The following is a 22,846-nucleotide window of genomic DNA, read 5'->3' as shown; positions in this document are numbered from 1 at the left end:
TTAATTTTAAACTTGCAAACTTGTTTGTTTATCAAATATGGTGGAAGCGATGGGAAAAAGAGATTATACATACCATAAATTGCATTGTGATGGGAACAAAACACATGGGCCAAATTTTAGCCCGATAGCTTCAGTGGAAGTGAATGAAATATGGATTGCAAAAATTCCAGGACATACATACATACATGTAAAGTTAAATACATGCTTCTTAGGTTGTTATCTTGCTAGGGGCTTATTGTCAGCAAATTCAAATTTTTTAAATAATTATTAAGGTTATTATAATACAATTACCTTAAAAATTTGAAGTCGATTGACCGTCTTTAAATCGGGATAAATTTAATTAAAATTCGGATGAATAACATGGAGATGCAAAAGAGAGGTTGTGTTTTTAACAAGTTTCTTAACTCCTGAAAAAAAGCTAATTTTCAGATGCTTTCAAAAAACTAACTGAACATTTATGTATTTCTGAGTTTAAAATAGAAAAAAATATAGGCCGTTTATTATTGAGATATAATAACGTCAAATTAATCAATTTTGTTGTTGAATAGAAACAAATAAGGTTAAAGTATTGGCGGTTGAAGAGAAACATCTATATTAACAAAATTATAAACAATACTTTGTACATGCATTTAGTTTATATACATGTGCCGATGAATGGGGGGAAAACAACTCATGCTTATGAGAACAGAAAGTTTAGAGACTTGATAATAATAAAATACAGTCAATTTGTAAATCTTAAATGCCAACGAATGTGTGAAGTGATATCATCAAACCCGAAGCTTAGTTCTTTTCTTAAAAACTAAACTAAACAATTTAGTCTCTTAGTGTGAAAGGACCTAATTTCGTTCAAATATGAACATATAAATTTTTGTTAAACACAGAAATGAGATACACATACACAGATAATGGCTGACTATATCACACTGTGGAAAATGATTTATAATTGACGCAATATGGTAAGTAATAAATCACTTACGATATCACTATAAAGTGAAATTATATTCCAACAAGTGTGGAGAGAAAAATATGCACCGTTATCTATCTCCCTGTAGGGTTATTTGATACTTGGAAAAAAAGGGGGCAGTAAAAAAAAATATTAATTATTTTATTGTACATATGTTCCGGCTCTAGATAATCGATGTATACAATCTTGTTACTTTATTGGAAACGTTTTATAATAATTACAATCCAGAAACATATTAATTTTTTAGTATTGAGGTCAGTTTTTATATCGACAGTTATCAGAATGAATTGTTCGTACGTGATTGAAGTCATTTAGTTCGAGATACAATTGTAAAATTGTCTATAGAATAAAAAGTTTATCGTTTAGGTTTCTTGTTAAATATGGGAAGGTTGGCAAGATCAGCAGTAGTTTTGAATTTGGTCCATAACTTTCGTTTTGAGAAATCCAAATATATTTTTGGCAAGGTCTGAGGAAAAAGAGTTGCTGAATTTTTCAGTTTTATTATTAAGAATTACAAATTTCTTCGAGAACGACCATTCAAATACCAAAACCCTTCTTGATACCAAATTTTATTCAAATCTTACTAAAATTGCGACCGCTTAGAAAGTATAGACACATAAATGTATAGATATACATCTTAATATATATATTTCTTGTGTGCGTGTGTATGTAATTGAACTCCTCCTAGACGGCTGGACCGATTTTGATGAAATTTTTTGTGTGAGCTCAAGGGGATTCGAGAATGGTTTAGATTCACAATTTGGTCCAGTACAACTGTTTTTGAGGGCTCCGTACCAAAAAAATGAAATTTCATTAAATGGTGGGAGCGCATATAAATCATATCACATTATTTTACAACTTACTATGTGTACTATGTATTTTTAATAGTATTCAGGTATTGTCAATAGGCATTTATTAGAGCCATATGCGAGCACAGCGAGCTCTACTATCAAAGGTCAGGCCAAAGGTCGAAGGTAAGGCAACTCCAATAAATAGGAGTTAAATTGGGGTTTAGCGGGATGGGTTTAGCGGACAGGCTAAACGTAGTATAGGTATTCATGAATTGGAGTTACGTTTTTACGGGACAACGTCCGTCGGGGCCGCTAGTACATATATATAAATTTTAACGATGGTCATTTTTGAAATCTATAATGTAGCAAATCTCTGTATAGTCGGTTCATAAAATTCTACAGAATTCCATTCCATTTTTTGCCTATGTTGTTTGTATTTGTCTGTGGTACAAATATACGATGAACTGTAAATATTTCACCTTAGAAAATGAATAGAGAAAACATCTAAAATATTTCATTAAATAAATACAAACAAGCACACGCCATAATTATATTTATTTAAATACGATTATTATATTTTAATAATAATTTATACGAAAATATGTTCTGTTTACACAATATATTTGAAATTTAATATATAAACAAGTGAAAATAAACAATTGCCTGAGTTAATTGTTGAAATATGTATAGACAGTGTTGATTCCAATGTCACCTCACATATATACCTATACATACTCATATAATACATAGTTGCGCCTAATTTGCGCCCTCGCGGGTAAACAGTGATGTTTACGAAAAAGTGTTTCAAACAAAAGTTTTTTATTTTTTTATAAGAAACATTTTAAACTTTTGTTCTATCTCTAACGGCTTACAAGATGAGTTCTACGGACCCTAGACCCAATTGACCCATGTTACTCATTTTTTAGAACTCTACCTCACTTTTTACGTCCTGAGCACGCTATACAAATTTTAGCTTGATAACTTGGGACTAAACTTAATATACTATGTATATTTCATATATACATGGTATAATTATATACATATACATATTTTGAATATAGTACAATTTTCATTTCATATGAAAACTACTGAAAAATAGGTCATATAAAATTTAGTGTTATTGTTTCTGTAGAAATGGAATTTGAAGCGACACATGAATTGCTTTCTATACTTTTATTTAATTTTTTCAAATGGAAATATCAGATTTTTTACAAATGTATGTGCAAATTTTTAAAATAGCTATTTTTTTCATTTATGTTTATACCAAAAAAAAAAATTATAGCAAAACCTAATTTCTAAATTTTTTACCAACTTCAAGCAAAAAAGGAGGGGGTTCTCAATTCGAGTGTATTTCAGAACTTTTGACTTGGTGAACCGATTTTGATGATTCTTTATCTATTTGAAAGCTGCTGCTTCCCGTGTGGCCCCCTTTTAATTTAGATTAATTATTGTTATTTTTAGAGTCGATATCAGCCAAGGAAACAACTGACAGAAAAGTTTGCTACATTAACTTGGTTGACACCGACTTCAAATATAACAATAATTATAAGTACATTATATTATCGTTATTTTTTTACTATTTAGTGCATTTTTTATTTTCTTTATTTTTTAATAATATAAGTCGGTTTTTTGTTTTTGTTAAAAGTTTTTTTTTTATATTTCTACGTTGAAATTCAATGGAGAAAATTTGGGACTCAATTTCGTGTTATATAAGTATCTATTTCGATTATACGATTTTGTTATCAGTTATGAATAAGCTAATCGTAATTAATCTTAAATTAGCTAATCGTAATTAGTAATCGTGATACTCTCAGAAGCTGCGGGAAAAATCGACAATTGCATTGGTTAATTTTCGAATACATTATTTCTTCCGTTCTACATTTTAATATTTTAATGACATACGCTATACCTACATTTTGTTTCGTATTACCTCTTCCTTTTACAGTTCCATTTATTCATGTCTTCATTCATGAATGCTCTTGTAGTATAATTTAATTAAATTCTAGGAAAACGAAATATAATTGACCGTCAATGATGTAGTTAGTTGATACTCACTTGTTAGAAAGCCACTATGTCTTTCTTCTTCATGTACATACTTAACAGATAAAACCAAAGCGGTTCTTTAGTTAAAATGTAAAATTGAAATGCTAATTTTCTTGGGAAATTTATATATTACCACACTATGACAATAGTTTTAATCAAGTGTGAATAATTTTTTATTTAAATTAAAAGTTCGTTTAGAAATATTCTTCGTAAGATACGGAGATGAAAAGATTTCCAATTTATTAACTTTTACTCGAATCTTTTTAACACATAAATCTTAAATTAAAGATTTTATTGTATTACAAATAGGAGTTAATATCCTATTGGTGGTACATAATCTCTGCTGTATATGAACATCAAAAATAAGTTGCTCCGCTGTCCGCTGGAAATCAAAATTGTGTTAAATTTAAATCAGCCAAGCTGATGTCAAGAATTCTCATCCGTTGAGTACTTTTTTCAAAAGAATCTAGGCTAATAATTTTAAAATATCTCCACATTACTTGTTGACTTAATTTATTTATGAGCGGCGCATTGTGATATGCGAAATTTAAACTATCACGGTAAGAAATGCATGGCATGCATTACAATGCTGGTATTATTGCATGGTATAGGGACAGATACTCAAAAAGTATCTGATAATACTATCTCTATATAATATTGTCGAAAGATCTGCAGCTACGGCGTTACTTAAAATACTGTATGGTAAATAACGCCATAACTATGGATCTTACGACAATATGCCATACCAAATTGTAATAGATGTCATGCATTTCTTACTGTGTAATTTTGGAAATAATAGAAAATTTTCAAATCAGTAAAAGATAAAATAAAGACTGTTTTATTTATTTTCTAAATTTTTTTAAAATTAATTTTATTATTAAAAATAGTAGATTTGATTTTTTTTTTCAAATTTTCCAAAGAAATCAATCTTAATTTAATAAATTAATTAAAAAATAATAGCTTAAAGACAACTTTTCTCTTATAAAATACGATTCCATTCAATTAAAGAATAATAATACATTGAAAGAAAAAAATTATTCTCAACTTTATAAGAAGATAGTTTTTTTTAAAGAAATAAATTGGTGCAACAAGAAAGAAAACATATAAAGAAAAAAATTTGTCATAAAACTAAATGAAAAACTAATATTTTTAAAAAGCATATCTTTATACTATTTCCTTTTTATAATATAAAGTCCATATAAAAAATGAGAAAAGAAAAGCAATCCTCTTTTCTTAATTATTTTATCATTATCCAATTTTATAATTCTACTTTTCTTTTAAAAAAGAATTTATTTTAATTCTTTTTCATCCTCTTATCAGAAGCTTTTTCTAAGTAACTCGATTACTGCTTTTATTTATTCAATTCTTATTCAATTCGAAATTCGACTATCGAAAATGTCATAAATATCTGATAAAAATCTTATTAATTATGAAAAGTTATTATATTTTCCTTAATTAAACATTTTATTTAAATATATCATAAAGAAATATATCTAGAATGTATTCCACAAAAGAATTTAAACAGATTATGATTAGTCGCTCTATTAGGTCAATTGATTAAGGCGTAACCAATTCCGTATGCGGTAAGTTTCAGGGAGCGGGCTCGATTCCCACCGTCGCACCATAATTATTTTAATTAATAGTTGTGATGGGCTGGTGTAGTCCATGGTATATGCATGAAGGAGGTGCTCTGAAATTGAGGAGCTGATAGATGAGATTCACAGCGGGCAGGCGGTAAAACACATATATGGTAACACAATGGGGTCTATATTTTTTTGGACCTTAGTGTGTCCTTCGTGGATAGCCAATATAACCTAACCTATTATGATTAAGTTTTTAAATTTTCCAAGACAATGGTACGATCAAGGAGGCTATAGAAAATTTAATGTTTCTTCACTAAATTTGTTACTTACATTAATTAATTACCTACATTAATGCTTCTTAAATTTTTGGTTCTGAAGTACTACATATATCATATCTATCAAGCGATAATTTTGTTTAATTTGAATTTTCTTTACGAAAATTATTTTTATTTTTGTACAATTTACTTTATTTACCTTATTAAATACAAGTTTTTGTTTGTTTCAGGCATGATAATATCAATACCATTCCTATTTTTAACATTTGCTGTTTACGCCATTATACCTGAATTACAAAATTTACATGGAAAATCATTGATGTGTTACGTTTTTACGTTAATGTTTGCATATACGTTATTGGCATTCATACAATTAAGTCCAACGCAACCAGATCCATGGTGTGAAATTATTGGTAAGTTTTTACATTCTTTATTTTCACCTTAGCTTTTGAAAACATCAACGCCGTGCTTTAGATATAGTAATTAAAAACTGTTATAGTCGTAAGCATAGATTATGGCATCACTTAAATAGAACGCCAGACCCTTTGATTTGTTGGTTGCAATGGATATGATTTTTCTATTGAACTAAAATATCTCTAATTTAATTCTTTTATTGTTTTAATCGGAGGCGAAGATGCGTTGATGTTTCATAAAAAATATAATTTCCAATTAATTAGTAAAAAATAATATCCGTAATTTAAAAACATTAAAACCCACAAACGAAGTGTTTAAACAATAGGTCATTGAAAATGATACAGAAAGATTTTAAAATAATGAAATAAGAACAATCTTTCATGCATTTTATTAAAAATATATTTTAACAATATGCATCCCTCCGCGATTCACAATAAAATATTTTTATTGTGGCTCCTGAAGAGGATATATTTTAACAAGATATTCATAATACTCATCTTAATTTGAAAATTACTAATCTTTCATGTGTCAGAGCATGAAAATTGCTCTTATAGTAAGTATAAAATATAATATTAACTTCAAACTTTACGAAACTTTGACCTTAAAAGAAAACTAAAATTATGTTAATTTAATGATTTAATGAAAAATTTGCGAAATATTTATAGAAGAATACTGGTACGAAGACCAATACGTTAAATTGAAGGGCAAATGATGAAGCCTGAATGCGATCTAGAAGTTTTTCTCTTTTGTTCTCAGGCCAAAGGAACAGGAAATTAGAAGGGTCAACAGGCGATCTCTATGTTTCCATTGTTGAGGCTCTCAAGTCGAGACAGTTTGAGTAACTGCCTAGATGTCAGTCTTGAAGTGCTCACGAAGTGGTCATTGAAGTGCTCACGATACAAGGAAAAAATGACAAATATCTACATAAATTATAACGTTAATTATAACTTTTTCATATCTTGATTCAACATTTTATAAACTATCCATATAGTTTGAAGGACAGACAACGAAATCGGTTATCAATATACTGGTGCAAAAATTACTTACTTTTACCAAGAAACCTGAACTCGGTCGAGAAATGAGAATGTAGGGTGATTTGTTAGAGGTTTTTCTCTTTTGTACTAAGGCTAAGGGGACAGCAAACTAGAAGTGTCAACAGGCAATCTCCATGTTTTCCCTGTTGAGGTTCTCAAGTCGAGGTAGTTTAAGTAACTACCTACATGTCAGTCTTGACACTGAAATGCTCACGATCCAGGGAAAAGGGGAGGGGGATAAGTTTCAGTTACACTACTTCAGAGACAGTAGCGTGGTAAATGTAAATCAAATGCCAAATATCAACATTAATTACTACTTTTTCATTTCGTGATTCAACATTTTATAAACTCTCGGTATTTTCTTACACTTTTATTACAATTTATTATTAGTTTACATAGAAAATAATATATAATGGGTCGTGAAAATGTGATTAATTAAAATGGAAAATAAAACAACATCGTTAATATGTGTGTTAGAACGTATAGGTTTACGACACACGATAAAATACATAATGCATAAGTTCTTTTTATACCATACTGTATACACTTTTTGAAGTAAGTTTAAATAGAAAAAGATAGTCTTATCACATTGTAATGTTACTTGGTTTTTTAACTTAAACATAGTGCTACTGCACTGAGGCAAAAAGAGCAAAAAGATACGTTGTATATTGTTTGTATGGTCTCATTAATAATATCCTATTGCGAGTAATAAAGCACCCTACTTGGTAAAATTTTATGTAATTGACATTAAAATGAAAAAAAAAGCAGTACACACTTGAAATAATAAACATAATAAAAAATGTGGAAATTAAAATACATAAAAAAAATTCGGGTAGTTTTTCACCGTAATACGCATAATAAATTAATTTAGTTTTTTCCAACATCTATCCAATTTTATATTTATTCTACCCTATGTATGAAATGTACTGTGTATTTTAATCCTCTAAATCTGCGTGCAAGAAATAATTTCAAAAAATTTTGGTATTGTTAAACATATTTACCTACAGAAAAGAAACTCTCGTTGGAGAAGAAAAGCTCAAAAATTCATTACTGTCTAATACCATAATTAGGATTCTTGGATTAAAATAAATTATTGTTTTGTCATCAAAATTGACTTCGAAAATTTTTTAACATTGTTGTTTAGTTACAAGTGAAGTTAATAAAAGCATGTTAAAAATAAACAAATTTTTGTGTGTCAAATACATTGAAATGTTACTTTTTCAAACTAAAACTTCTTTTTTTATCTCTATTTTTCAGCATTCAGCATATATTATCTATTCCTAGTCAGTTTCTTTTGGTTAAATGTCATGTGCTTTGATATTTGGTGGACATTTAGGTAAGTTTATTTAATGTTTTTGTTCCATATATAGTCAAAATAAGTTATAACGACATTGAAGGGACCATAAACTTTGGTCAATATAGACGATGGCTTTTATAAGCGATATGTACATTCTTATATTAAAGTGAAAGAACGTACAAGAATGGGCTATTAATTAATTACATAAGCATAATTTTGCCAATTTTTGAAACCCCCTTCCCCCACATAAGCCATGAGGTTTCTTGCACCCCTTCCCATCATCTTACATAAGATTCAATCTCACTTTGCCGAATAATGAAACGTACTCTTTTAACGAACAAAAGCCTCTGTACTGTCGTTTGCGTTGTGTTTATATAGGGATTCGATTGAGGTCTTTCATTTTCGTCGTTATAACTGATTTTGACTGTATTTATATATTTATTTTAATTAATTTTATAATTATTTTATCTAATAAAGTGTAAAAAGTACCTATTTATACGATTCCCACCTGTGTAACAGTGATGAGTACCTACTTGTTGACCGTTGTTGATCCATATTCATGGTTTAAAAAAATGTGTTATATTAAATTAATAATAATAATATTATTATTATTTATTTTTTGCGTGCTCTTATCAATAAAAAAAGTCCTCTTATCACATTAATTTTGATGTATGTGTGCCATCAAATGATTGTTGATTATTATAGCAGACCCGTATTACAAATGAAGGAAAAAGGCTTGTTGTATGGAATTCACTGTGTAAATGTCGCCAGAAGAGAGAGGAGGAACTTCCTCTTTAATGAAATATTCCTAATGCTAGTAATGTACGATTTATAATTCTGCCCCAAAAATTCTCTAGACTTTAAATGATAAAACAGTAAAACCTTGTGCTTTCTCATTAATAAACGCTTCATCAATTATCCCACACGTTTCCTTACTACTTTTTTTTCAAATTTGTGTGAACAGATATGGCTTCACTGGGCTTAAAAGTAAAAACCACCGCTTCATATCCTCCATGATCTTACTTATACTCCTTCCATAACACTCGAAAGGATTGTTTTACACAACTAATTTATATGCACAGTTTTCAATTATTTAAAGTGTGAAATAGTCATACTTCATTGAGTATATGAGATAAGATGGCCATGAATTGTTTGAAATTTACTATTTTAAATTTTTAAAGAAATCTGTAATTTATAGTTTAAAATTATGATCATAGACGGAGCAGTAAAATGTCAGATTAAATTTTATTTTTTTTAAATATATCTTTATAAATTATAGCTCTTGTGTTATTCTGATGTATGAGCTATATTGTTTTGCAGCTTCATTCAAATCCGTGCGCTAGTTTTTGAGTAGCGTAACAAATACACAAACATCCTTACTTTTACATTTATAATATATAGGGATATCTTATTTTATTTTATATTAGGCATATAGTCTACAAGTTTTATATTATTATGTTAGACATGAGACGAGACGGTTGGTTTTTTTCTTCGAATTGCTTTAACACCTCATCGTAGATAATTTTTTTTCTGAAATGCGAAACGAGAATTTTCATAGAAACACAACACAGCATATTTTAATATCCACATATTACACAAGGAAAATATATGTATTACTATAATTTAAATAATTTTAACTTTACAAATTAACGCCCTTGTGAATTGCGGCGGTAAATAAAAACTAATTTTAATATTTTTTTCACACGTTATTTTTACAAGTAAATAATTTTTATCTCCCAAATGGTTCACATAAGTGTTACGAATTACGATAATTTATAAACTACTATTATATACTTCAGTCATTCATATAATTCATTTTGTTAAAACATACCCCCTTCAGGACCCAGAATAAAAATATTTAGCTATATTATAAAATTATTATTAATTAGCTAGTTAATAATAATTTTCTAATATAGCTAAATATTTTTATTTCCATAAAATACGGAACTGTTTCTAAATAATTTATTTTATTAATGTTCATTTATGGTGGGTGTGAAACTTGTAGATGAAATTTTAAAATTTTTTTTATATATATTATATAATTAATTATATAAGTTTGATGTTTTGTTACATATTCAACTAATCAATTCATCACATAACTAAGGTGGGGTTGCGGTTTAAGAATTAGTCAAAGTATTTTTAAATAGAAAAAAAAATTACCACCTTTATTATATCAAAACAAAATTTCCACGAATATTGATTGTTTTTACTATGAGAAAAAAAACTTTTGAATTAATTATTAAATGTATTTTTTTAAAGGAAAAATTTTTAATATTTTAATTATTTGTATTAATTAGAAAAATAACTATTTATCGGAACCTTTTTTTAAATATTAGAGTCATAAATTATATCTGAAGTATTTGATTAGAGCTTATAAAAACAGTTTTAGACAAACCTGGGCTGGCTATGAGTTTGGCTTACTCTTTATAGCTTTTAACAAGAAAGGTATGTTCCAAAGTGTTAATACTTTAAATACAACCTAGAATCAAAGCCAAAACAAGTTTGATGTTGTTAAAAGAATTACAAGAGGAATTTTAATTTACTATACACATGCCAATGATCGTGAAGGTTTGGTACTGGGGATAATTTTTTGGTTATTCATTCACCTCTGAATATATTCGATGGTTACTTTGAAGTGAAAAGGTAAAAAATAATTTTTTTTAGTACATAGTCGGTGTGGTACTGAAATCGTGTGAGTGCGACCTCTGTAGCCCAGAGGGGGAAATCTTCCCAGAGGGGGAAAAACATTAAAAGCCAGGTCTTGTTAGCCTTCATAGATTATCCTTCGAACATGTACTACAGCTTATGCTGGAATGATAGATAAATGATGTTTTTTTATCCACTTTTCAGATTCTGTTTATTCAGTTTTTCCAGTTTTTTTTATTACCATTAATAAATGGCTCAACTAATTCTGCTGAAAACTCTTTTAGCTCTTAAGTACGCGATTACTCGTCGAATAAGTTTAAGTATTCAACACTTTCTATACAGGGTATTTCAACAATTAACTCAGTCAATGTTTTCACTTGTTTCTGTTAAAATGGCCCAATCTATAAAATGTATCGTGCATGACCTACCTCAACAATAATTTCCATACTAATTATATAAATATACAATTATTCAATTATTATGAGTAATGTTAATAAATTCATTATATTATATTAATATTAAACTGACTGGAAACTCACATGTTCCGCAGAACTGACACCCATTATAATGTTGGTCGAATTTTAATAATATAATGTATGCATATATGCATAAACCTTATTTATCATCATAGGAATTACATTGTTAAATCCCTTGATTGTTATGTTTATGTCAACGAGAAAACAAACAGTGTCGAATATGTGTGTCATTTAACTAAAAATATGTGACATTTAATACATGGGATTAATTTCGTAATATTTAATGAAAAATGGGTTCGGTTTTTTAGAAAAGCTTGTATCATAATGTGTTTCTACATGCATGCAGTATGTTATTTAAAATTCATTTTTAAGCAACGGCTGTTTTATCATTTTCCAATATTTACTGTGGTAGTAAACAAAGTAGAAAAAAACGTTGTGGAAAATATGAAACAAAAACATCCCGTTCATGGTTCTAAAGTATAATATGAATTTAATTATAAATCAATCAATAAAACAAGTGAAATTTACAAAATTTAAAAAACTCCCGACAAATTTATTGGTTACGGAACCCTAAACTCACACTTGAAACATATCTAAGGACACTCTCCATTAAATTACCTCTGTCCTTAAGCCTTTTCCGAACTGGACCGATTTGGAAGATCTTCGCCGATTTTTAATTTTTTCGGGTACGGAACCTTAAATTTGCACTTGAAACATAGCTAAGAACACTCTCCATTAAATTATCTTTCAAACAAAATCATAAAATTCAAAATTGGTTCATTCGTTTAGGCGTTTCGCTGCCACAGACAGACAGACACACACAGGCAGGCACACACACATAGCGGTCAAACTTATAACAACCCTTTTTTTTTAATTGGGGGGTTAAAAATCCATAAAAAATATGTCTCATCTGGTTATCAGATGGATGAATTTCGATCATATACCGTCTCTTGTTCTATAAATGTTTTGAAATTCTAAAAACATTATGAAGTGTTGTTTGAATGTCCTTCAAAGGCTGAGATTCTCATAGACAGATTTGCGTTCCTACTTATATGAAGTTCCGGCTAGTATTAACTGAGAAAAAGACTTAAATACTTTCTAAAGACTTTCATCATAAGTAAGTGAGAAACATACCGATTTAATAGGTCTTGGGATTAAAAAAATTTTGGTATTTAAATCCATATAATTACGATATACGATACCAAAGCCATACCTAGACAGACAAATCCTTAAAACATATAACAGACATGTTTTTTCGAAAAATTGGATGGATATAATCTCCTACCTCATTTTATAGAATTAAAATGAGAGAATTATATTGAATTTCAATTAGCTAAGTTAACCTCTAGATAAAAAAATTTGAAAACCTTCTTAATAAGTTAAACACGCAAATATTTTTTTGAACAAAAGGTATTGTTTTACATTGCATGAAATAATTGTTCGCATTGTCTGTCTATATTCGTTCCTTTGATGTCTTCTTCTTTGAATTATGTATAAATATAAAAATATTAGTAATATAAAATACGAAGAATTATTTATTATGAAAATTGAACTCAAATTGTCTGAGATTGTGACTCAAAAACTGCTGGTTTAAATTTATAGCTTATCATACTTTGTATAAGTACCCTACATATATGAAATAAATATCAAGGTATACTAATTTAGTCCTAAGTTTATAACGCTTAAAAATATTGATGATACGCGTTTATTAGGTAAGTGGTATTGTACAAAATCGCTTAATTAGTACATTTCCGTTTATTCGACCGACGGTCCGTGAACACGATAACTCAAAAACGAAAAGAGATGTCAAACTGAAATTTTATAGCGTGCTGAGGACGTAAAAAGTGATTTTGAGTTCGTAAATGAGCAACATTGAGTCTTAGGTCAGTGGGATCCATCTTGTTATTGAAAAATGTTCCTTATAAAAAAATAAACAACTTTCTTTTATATCACTGTTTACCCGTGAGGGCGCAAATTAGGAAAAATCTTTGGTGTCCATTTTCTCCTAACTATAAAAAATAGGCAATTGAAACTTTGCACTTACCTTCAGCTAATGGTGTTGTGAAAGATTCTCGAAATTCGAAAAAAAAAAAAACATACAAACAATAAAATATTTACCTAGGTACTCTTTAATATTAGTTTCGATTATACATACCAGAGAAGCATAACTGCTAAGTCACTAATAAAAATAAGCCATTATTTACACATTTATTTACATTTAAAAATCATATTTTCGAATGGAATCGCATCTTTCAAGGTGCAAAACTTGAACAAACCCTCATTTTTAAGTATATTTAAACTTTATTATTTATGTTACAGTGGCATTGGTGGATTTAGATCATCCCGCAATGCAGAACAGAAAAAATTCTTCTTCTATCATTTATATGCGTGGGGTGTACCTAGTGCAATTATAACTTTCAGTATGATCATGCAATATCATCCAGCTGTTCCAGTAACATGGTATTTACCAAAATTGGGCTCAGCTACAACATGCTGGTTTGCTGGTAAGCGATAAGAGTAGTCATTATTATATAGGGTAAGCCATCTTTTATGTCGATAGGTAAAAATTGAATAATTTGAAAAAAAACAGCCAATTTCTGTAAAGGAGATATTTTTATCCAATTTGATGATCATACTGATGATCTTCCACTTTCTCGTGCTCAACAAAATTTGACACCAAACGACGAATAGTATTACCAGATGTTGCCTGTTGGCCTCGATATTTTCAACGATATGCGCTTTGAGGTAACACAGATAAACGACTATTTTCAATGTAAAGCGTCACTATTTCGCCGCGTTATTTCGGTGTGAGGTGTTTCATGCCATGAATTTGGCTAAAATTGTACTGAATTGTCGTTCCAAAAACATGTCTATTCAATTCAATCGGTTGACAAATGCCAAAGTTATTCTATGTTTACCTACCGATATAAAATATGACGCACCCTGTACTAAGTCCGACTCAAGCGAATGATTCAATATCCTTTTGTCTGAAAAGAAATATAATATTATGCCGTATAGCAGTCGAAACCCATTTTAAAAAGCAAAAAATTTGAGTTTTGTTGATTTGAGTCGGGTTAAACTGATTTTTTGTCAATTAGAAACTATAATTGAAAAATTTTACCTCCCCTTCCATATATTGTATATTCCTGATTAATTTTATTAATATATTTTTCAGAAAAAGAAGGGCAATTATTATATTTTCATCTGCCATTATTTTTTGTAATTACATGCAATGTAATTTTATTTGTGAGTACGGCTATAAAAATAATTAAAATTAAACGTGATACAGCCATGTTAAAAACAAAAGATAGCCAACGTCATGAAAGTTCGAATTACACGAAAGATAAACAAAGGTAATTAAACTGCACTATAATTAATTAATTAAAAATAATTTTTAGATATTCATATTGTAATTAATAATAGAAAATAATTTCCTAGCATGTTTGCAACATATAAAAGATATTTAAAAAAATTACAATATCAAACCTTTGAAGGCCTAGGCAAAATTTAATTAGACCTTTTGCATAGCTGAAGTGTAAACAAACACAAATTGTAGTCATGTATTATTAATAATCATAAATATTTTTAACCCCACGACTAAAAAGAGTCGATGACAATCAAACGGCTGCGTTTTTTTGAAACATAGCAAAGAACATTATATTTCAATGTATTATTTATTATCAATTCAACTGAGAAGTCAAATATTTAAGGAATAAAAATCATTATCGATAAAGTATTTATACATAAATCTAACTTATCACTTATAATAAACGACTACAATTTTTTTTTGTTACACTGCAATAATCCCTAGAATTTATTTAGACAGTCACTCTGGTTTTAACCTATATTTTCACTCTAAGTGTAACAACATTCTTAATTTTATTTTTCATTTTGTCTTAGATTCGCATTATACTTAAAATTATTTATTGTAATGGGCGTAAATTGGACAATGGAATTATTATCAATAGTATTCGAATCAAATGATCCCAAAGAATCATCATATGCATGGTTGCTTACCGATTTGGGTAATACGTTACATGGTGTCTTAATTTTCATTATATTTGTATGTAAACGACAAATATGGGCATTACTAGTCAAACGGTATGTATACCAACAAATTTATTTCCTTTTTTTTCTATTGTTTTTGTTTTTTTTTTTTTTGGTGGGACTATTCACGGGTTTTTATTCATGTAGTCCAGAAAATTTTAATGTTATTTCATCCACATAAAACCATGTTCATTTTAAAATGGTTTTGGTTACATATTTTTTTTCGATTATTTCTCTGGAAAAAATTTATAAGGTTGTTCGACTAATTTCTAATAAATTTTTTGTGTAAAAAACAACTATCCGTCGAATAACTGAGAATTAGCTAATTTATTGGGGTAATGACTATATTGCAGTTGAATTTGAACTTTATCAGAAAAACAAAATTATTTCTTTAGAGTTATAAAAAGTTTTCCATAAGAGTGAAAATCGTTTTTTAAATTTAAATATGTTTTATAGAATATACATCAACAGATTCGAACATCCTTAATGGCATACCCTTTTAGTGTTATTAATCGAACAACCTTAAAAGATTTATTTATAAAAATATTTCAGAACTCGTTCACATCTCAAATGTTTATTTATTTTATAATTTAATAATACATATTTGAAATAATTATTTTATTTATTATCATAACCTAATTTAAAATTGTTTTTTATAATTTATTATTATTATGGGAGAATAAGAATTTTTTATTAAATTATTTAAATATTTATACAAAATTTATTATTATGTTTGTTTACTAAATTTTGTATACACATTTTAAACGTTCAAGTCATTTTGATTATTATTGATGTTTTTTATGATAGAATGGCGAACTATAAAGACAAATATCTTGCCGAGTTAATCTTAATTCAATTGAATTGAAAAAAATACACACGCATTTAGTAAACAAACATAAAAATAAATAAATAAGTAAATCATAAATAAATAAATTAAAAGTCGTTGAGTTGAAAAAATTATACATTGTGCCTAGTTAAGAAGCTTGGCATGAAGCCAAGAGAACCGGGTTCGAATCCTGGTTCGTGTGCATTTTTTCAATTCTCTATAATTACAATAAATATGAAACATATTTGATAATATTTGAACAAATATTTGATATGATTAGGGGAAATAAATTACGAAATTCTTACTCCTCCTCCTCCGACGATTGCAGCTGAACTATGCAGAAGGTGTTAGTATTATGTATTTTCAATTTTATCTTTTAATATGGCTATCCAAATTTCCAAATATTTTTAATTTTATGAAAACGTATTTCCTGAAATTAAAAAGAAAAAATTAAAATTATTTTATTTTAAAAATAAATTTCGTTATTTTCTTTAGTAATGGTATTTTTAAATCCATATAACCTAGTTATTTTTCAAGCCAATATATTTTTGTTGGGACATTCGATTTAAATATAAATCAATAAATTGAATTATATTTAAATCGAAAAATTGATATGTTCATTTTCCATTGTCTGTTTCATGAAACTTATCAAAAGGAAACTTACCAAAGGTCAATATACAGGATATCCATAAATTAGCGGACCAAACATGTTTTTCGATCTGACTAATTGTTAATGAGGCTTTCAGACTTTTTTAATTTTAAACATTTCTCGACTAATCTCAATAAAAATTAAATTTTATAATTAGTTATAGGAAATAAAGTTCACTATAAATTATCATCAAACCAATTTTAGATCAATAAATATAAAGAAGTTTCAGAATTCTAAAATAAAAAAATTAAAATTTTATATTTTAGTAATCAAATCTTTCTGTAAATATTAAACTTATCGAACGAGGGGCTGGCGATTAAAGTATACCAAAGTTTATTTCCTGTAAGTAAAAATGTTATATAAGTTTAAAGGTTCTTTACATTAAAAACGGTTAACGGTGAGTGTCAGATCGAAACACGCTTAAAGACTTTTCGTCTTAGAATTCATAATAAATTCTAAGTTTCTGTATGGTCCGGTGATTTGAGGCCATCCTGTATAAATACCAATAGGCATTAAAGTAAAGCTTTAAATAATAGTACTACAAATGATTTTTTTTGTCTGTGATCTCGTCATTAAATTTGGATTTAATAAGCCAATCATTTAACAATTGTTGTGTTCACATATTTATACTAATCAAAATTTCATTTTTCGATATATTTTTTTCCCATTTCTAAATACTAAACAATTTCAGTCATTGATTTATATACTTTGCACTAAATTTTTATGAATTTCGCCACGTATCACAATAACTTTTTTTGAACATAGTTTTAAGTTTTTGTTTTTGCTAAAACTAAAAATTGTAATTATTTAAAAAAAAAAACTTTATTAATAATTTTTTTAGATTTGATGCGCTGTGGAATCATAAACAGGTTACAATTTCTGTGTCAACTATTCTTTAATTTATATAAAAAATATATTTTTTCCGTTTAATTATATAAATTAATGTGTATTATTTTTTTGTATACTTTAAAAAAGTAGTATTTTTTTGTTGATATAAATACCATGATAGGTATGCATCATTTTTTTTTTAAAGCATGTTTTTTAATTTTTTGTTTTCTTCTACTAACCGAATATTTTTAACATTTTGAAATTATTTCATGATCATTTCCAAAGTATTCGAAAGTAAATACCAATTAATTTATTTTATAACACTAGTTACAAGTGAAATTTACAAAATTTAAAAAACCCCCGACAAATGCGATTTATTCCTCGTAAACCGATTTTTGCAAACTTACCTATAAAAAGTTCTCAATCAAGGCGGTTCGACCGTTCAGGGGCTACGATGCCACTGAGAAACACACAGACGTACAGATAAACAGTTTAAACTTATAACACTTCTTCGTAAATCATTATTAAACTGATGATCAAGGACATCAGATGAGATGAAAAGGATACTTAGAAGGCTATCATTTTTTTGGGTCAAATTTTTGGAAATATTTTAATTGAAATTGAAATATTTTAGTTGAGTTTGTTCTTCTGAATTATTGTTTTTAATTACCTAATTATTTTACCATTTCATTTTTTAAAATGAATTGAGCTAGGTTTATTTGACCATTCATTTCCATAGTTATTATTTAAATGTTGTTATTATACGTCATGCCTTTTCCAAACTGAATCGATTTTGAAGATCATTGCCAATTTTTATTTTTTTCAAGAACGGAATTCTAAGCTCGCTCTTGAAACAAAGCTTAGAACACTCTCCGTTAAATTACCTTTGAAATGAAAAAAAAAAAAATTAAAATTGGTTCACCCGTTTTGGGCGCTACGATGCCACAGACAGACAAACACACAGATTATGTTATTTCGTTGCCCAAAAAGATTATTATCCTGCAAGGAGTATTATAGGAATACGATGTCAAATTTCGATTAAAATTTCGTTTTTTAAATTCCCGGAACCAGGATTATTTTTTCTTATGTTGAAATAATCAAGGTCTAAAACAGATTTATTTTAGATAGATTTCTATTTTATATAACTCACTTTATGCCTAAGCGCGCATAAAAACTACTAAAGATATAGAGATTTTGTTTTAGATAAAATAAATAATGATAATTTTTTTCGCTTAACTACGCAGTTGCAGCGACTGTATTGTAACTCTGAGCTGAACTGGGCATAAAAATATGCTCAAAATTACAAAATATTTTGAAAATGATTATGATCATTAAATAAAAATGTTAAAATTACAAAAATATTAATATGGTTTTTTAATTTTCAATGGCGTAAGCTTTCACTTTGGGTAGATTTTGAAGTTTGATTATTCCAGCATGGTTAAATAATTTTTTGTAGATTTTGGAATGGGTTTTAAACAAGCATGTATTTTTGGTAGCATAAAAAATATTATTTTACAAAAATTATTAGTAGTTAGGTAAATATTGCTAAATCATTTTCCGAAATAAATGTAAGATGGTTCACTGATTTTCACATAATTTTCACCATTTTCAACTTGGTTTAATTTTTTAAGAAACTTTTGAAATGATTTAAATTCTTGTCCATGATAGTATTCAATGGCGAAAACGTAATTTTAAATCAAATAAATACCTTGGAGATATTCTCAAAAATAATTTTTCTTATTAATTTTTATATTCGATACTTTCTGTCACAGAAAAAAAAAGTAAAAATGATATGAAAACTTTTTCTATCAAACTACAAACTGTGTCAAAAACTAAAAAAGTTTTGTTGGAATTCCAATAATTTAAAAAGTTCCTCGAAAATTTATTAGTTATTGAAAACTATTTTTATTACATATTCGAATCAGTGAATCTTCACCTAATAATATATATCATAGAAAATTATATGTGTAGAATTCGAAATAAGAGTATTCGATTTATATACGCAATAAATTTGTAAAATAAATCAAACTCAAATATCCATTATTCATAAATTTGTCTTTCTGACATCATGTTGTCATTAAACATATTTTTACAAAAATCAGCATTTTTTTCGAATTTATTGCGTTACCATGGATTTTTTTGTCAAATAATTATTTAAAATTTAGTTTTTAAAAATTCTTTGTTTGTGTTTGTTTATTCGTACCATGAAAATATCATTACGATATCAGTTTTCGATACAATCTATGTAACAATTTATCGATAGTTTTTGACAATAAGCAAACACAAGCCTACTTTATTCACTTTTACCTACACTTAATACAAACTGAATGATTTTGCGAATATATTTTATATCTTTCAGCGTCGCATTGTTTAGAAATTTAGTATTATCTCAATCATTTTAGACGGCTATTGATGGCTTCATTTTTGGACGTATAAAAAAATTCCAATCTGATTTAATTTTTCAACACCGTTAAGATGCACACATAGAAACACATTCAAGGGGAAAGGAGGTCGATAAAAACAAGGAAATATTTTTCGAAAGTTGAGCGAAAGAGACAAGCAAATTTATGGGGAGAGATTTTCAATTAGAGGGTTGATTCCCTACTCTCCCTTGTGCATGGCCGTGTAGATCATATTTGAAATAAAGACTCGTCTAATAATGTTAAATCTTGTTAACTAAACTTTTCATAATTTCTAATGAAGCATTGTTTGGAAATATTTGATTTTAATGTTTAAAATAATTGTTTTTTCGCGTATAGATAAGAGTTTTTTGAAAATTTTATTAAAAATTGAGTTGTACGAAACGATCTCTGTAAAGAATATAAAATATCCTTGCAAACATCATAAAAATATTAAAATTTATATAAGTCAGGGTTTGTACAAGATTGAAATTTTATAAATAAAACTTTTTGGGGAGTAATTTGAGGTTTGATCAGTAATTAAAGAAAAATCAAGATTAATTAAACGTAGAAACCAAAAATGAAAAATTCGAGTTTTTTCATTTGATTTTACGAATACGTTGAATAAGTTCAAAAAGGGATTGCGTAATTTTTACACTCATACTAGCTGCCTACGTACGTTAACTTGAACTTCGCATGGAAAACACGAAAATCTATTTTATTTTTCAATTGAACGACAAGTTTCTTAGAAATCGGCTTAAAGTGCTACGGGCATCGCTCTTTCTATACGATTTTAGTCGATATCTCAGAAATTATTTGGCTCATGGTCGAAGACACCCTATTTTTATATTTGGTGGATCAAAATTACTCTAGAAAAAGTTTTTTTGTTCAAAATGGAAACAAACAAATATCCCGATTTTTTGCAGTTTTCTTAAGGGGTAGATTTGGTTGAAACTTGGTGTAAAGGGTAATTTTGACCCAAAAAGTACACAAACTGGCTTCATTTAACGATCCAGTTAGCAGTTTTTGAGATATCGTTTAAACACCTGCACGAAAAGTATAACCCCGGACCGATTCTGAACAAATCGCGATAAATACTCATCTAGTCGTCAATTTGGTTTTTTATGTTTTTTTGAGTCCCTAAATATCCAAAATAAATTTTATGCATGAAAATCTCATTGATTTTGCGAATGAACTCTCTGAATTCTTCGGGAAGTAAAATTGTACAAACCCTACAAACAACACGTTTACACACCACTAGGAAAGCACACATTTTCGAACTAGTCAACCGAAAATTACACACAACGGCAGATGTGGGTTATAATATTTAACGCTTTTTTTTATTACACACTTTAGACATACACTATAAACACACAGGAATGGAAAATATAAAAATACACTTTTAGTAATAAAAACGAGTTTTTATTGCAAAATTTTCTACAGAAACATTTGGAAAATCCTTTAAAAATATTATTAAAATGTGGCATTATAATTTTTCAGGTATCATGTGATGATGGGCAGACCGTATCAAGCAAACGCTGCATTTTCCAGAACTCAAACGACCTCTTACTCCGTCAGTCAATCAACCGACACCACTGCCAGTCAACACGGATCCGTAAAGTTGAACAGTTTTAATTAGGATTTACGGACATGCAAATTTTATGAAATGTTTTTTATACTATAAACGCTTGCAAAGTTACGCAAACAAATTGAGAAAAAAAAAATTTTGAATTCGATGCATTTATAAAATTATATTTATATGTAATAATTATCTCGATGTGCAAAATTTTAGGTTAAAGTGAGTTAAAAATATCATGGTTAATAAGCAGTGATCCGTAATTGATAAAGTTGAGTTAGCAACATGGAGAATCGGTCGGTAGATTGAACTGTTCATGTGAATGAACAGATGTGAATCCGAGGAATGCTGGGTCTATAGCAGGTATACATAAATTCAGTATTTTCAATCTGACGCCTTTGATATTGGTGTTAATAAAATTAGTAGTGAGTGCCATAAAAAGAATTAATTTAGTTTTTATCTTTGTACTCCTTAATTTATCTACTTAAATAAAACTACTTTTAAATAGTTTTACTTTAAAATATTCCTGTTATAATATATTCATACTTTTTGAGAATTATACTTTAAATAAAACATACTTCTAAATAATTCCACGAAACAAAAAATTTACTTTATATTTTTCTACTCCCAAATGATAATTCCCTAACAGATTTATACTTTTCCTACCTGACTCGACGAACTTTGTACCGCCAAACAGTCAATTAATGTTATGTTGGCTGGGCAATTTGAACTTAGAATAAAGACTACCACGATATAGCTTTCACTTCCCCTGCCCTCACTTGTCTCCCCCTTTAGTTTACAAATTCATGGGCTTAAATTTTTTGGAACGGAATCCTTAGAATGTAGCCCATTATATTAGCTGACAATTTTTCATTCTATAGGCGCAAATTTTTTTAATGTTTTAAAGTAATATATTCAAAAATGACGTATTTATATACAAAATATCATTCCCCTCTTCCACCCCCTTGGACCGGGATGGGGGGCTTTTTATTAGCTAT

At 28.1% G+C, this 22,846-nt stretch overlaps 1 protein-coding gene across 1 annotated transcript in view; it reads left to right on the top strand.

Moving 5' to 3' along the window:
• Positions 1 to 22,202, top strand: part of LOC123297397 (G-protein coupled receptor Mth2-like) — an 82,927-nt gene extending 60,725 nt beyond the window's left edge. The window contains exons 2-7 of the mRNA XM_044879045.1: positions 5,887 to 6,069; positions 8,362 to 8,440; positions 13,843 to 14,027; positions 14,699 to 14,876; positions 15,424 to 15,624; positions 21,773 to 22,202. Coding sequence (XP_044734980.1) covers positions 5,887 to 6,069; positions 8,362 to 8,440; positions 13,843 to 14,027; positions 14,699 to 14,876; positions 15,424 to 15,624; positions 21,773 to 21,911 — 965 coding nt within the window. The 3' untranslated portion in view covers positions 21,912 to 22,202. The remainder of the gene's footprint in view (positions 1 to 5,886; positions 6,070 to 8,361; positions 8,441 to 13,842; positions 14,028 to 14,698; positions 14,877 to 15,423; positions 15,625 to 21,772) is intronic.
• Positions 22,203 to 22,846: the final 644 nt, after the last annotated feature.

The sequence above is a fragment of the Chrysoperla carnea genome, chromosome 4, assembly GCF_905475395.1.
Source record: "Chrysoperla carnea chromosome 4, inChrCarn1.1, whole genome shotgun sequence".
Classification (NCBI taxonomy): Eukaryota; Metazoa; Arthropoda; class Insecta; order Neuroptera; family Chrysopidae; genus Chrysoperla; species Chrysoperla carnea.
Note: the sequence above shows the minus strand (reverse complement) of the source record. Positions and strands in the feature narration are given on the sequence as shown.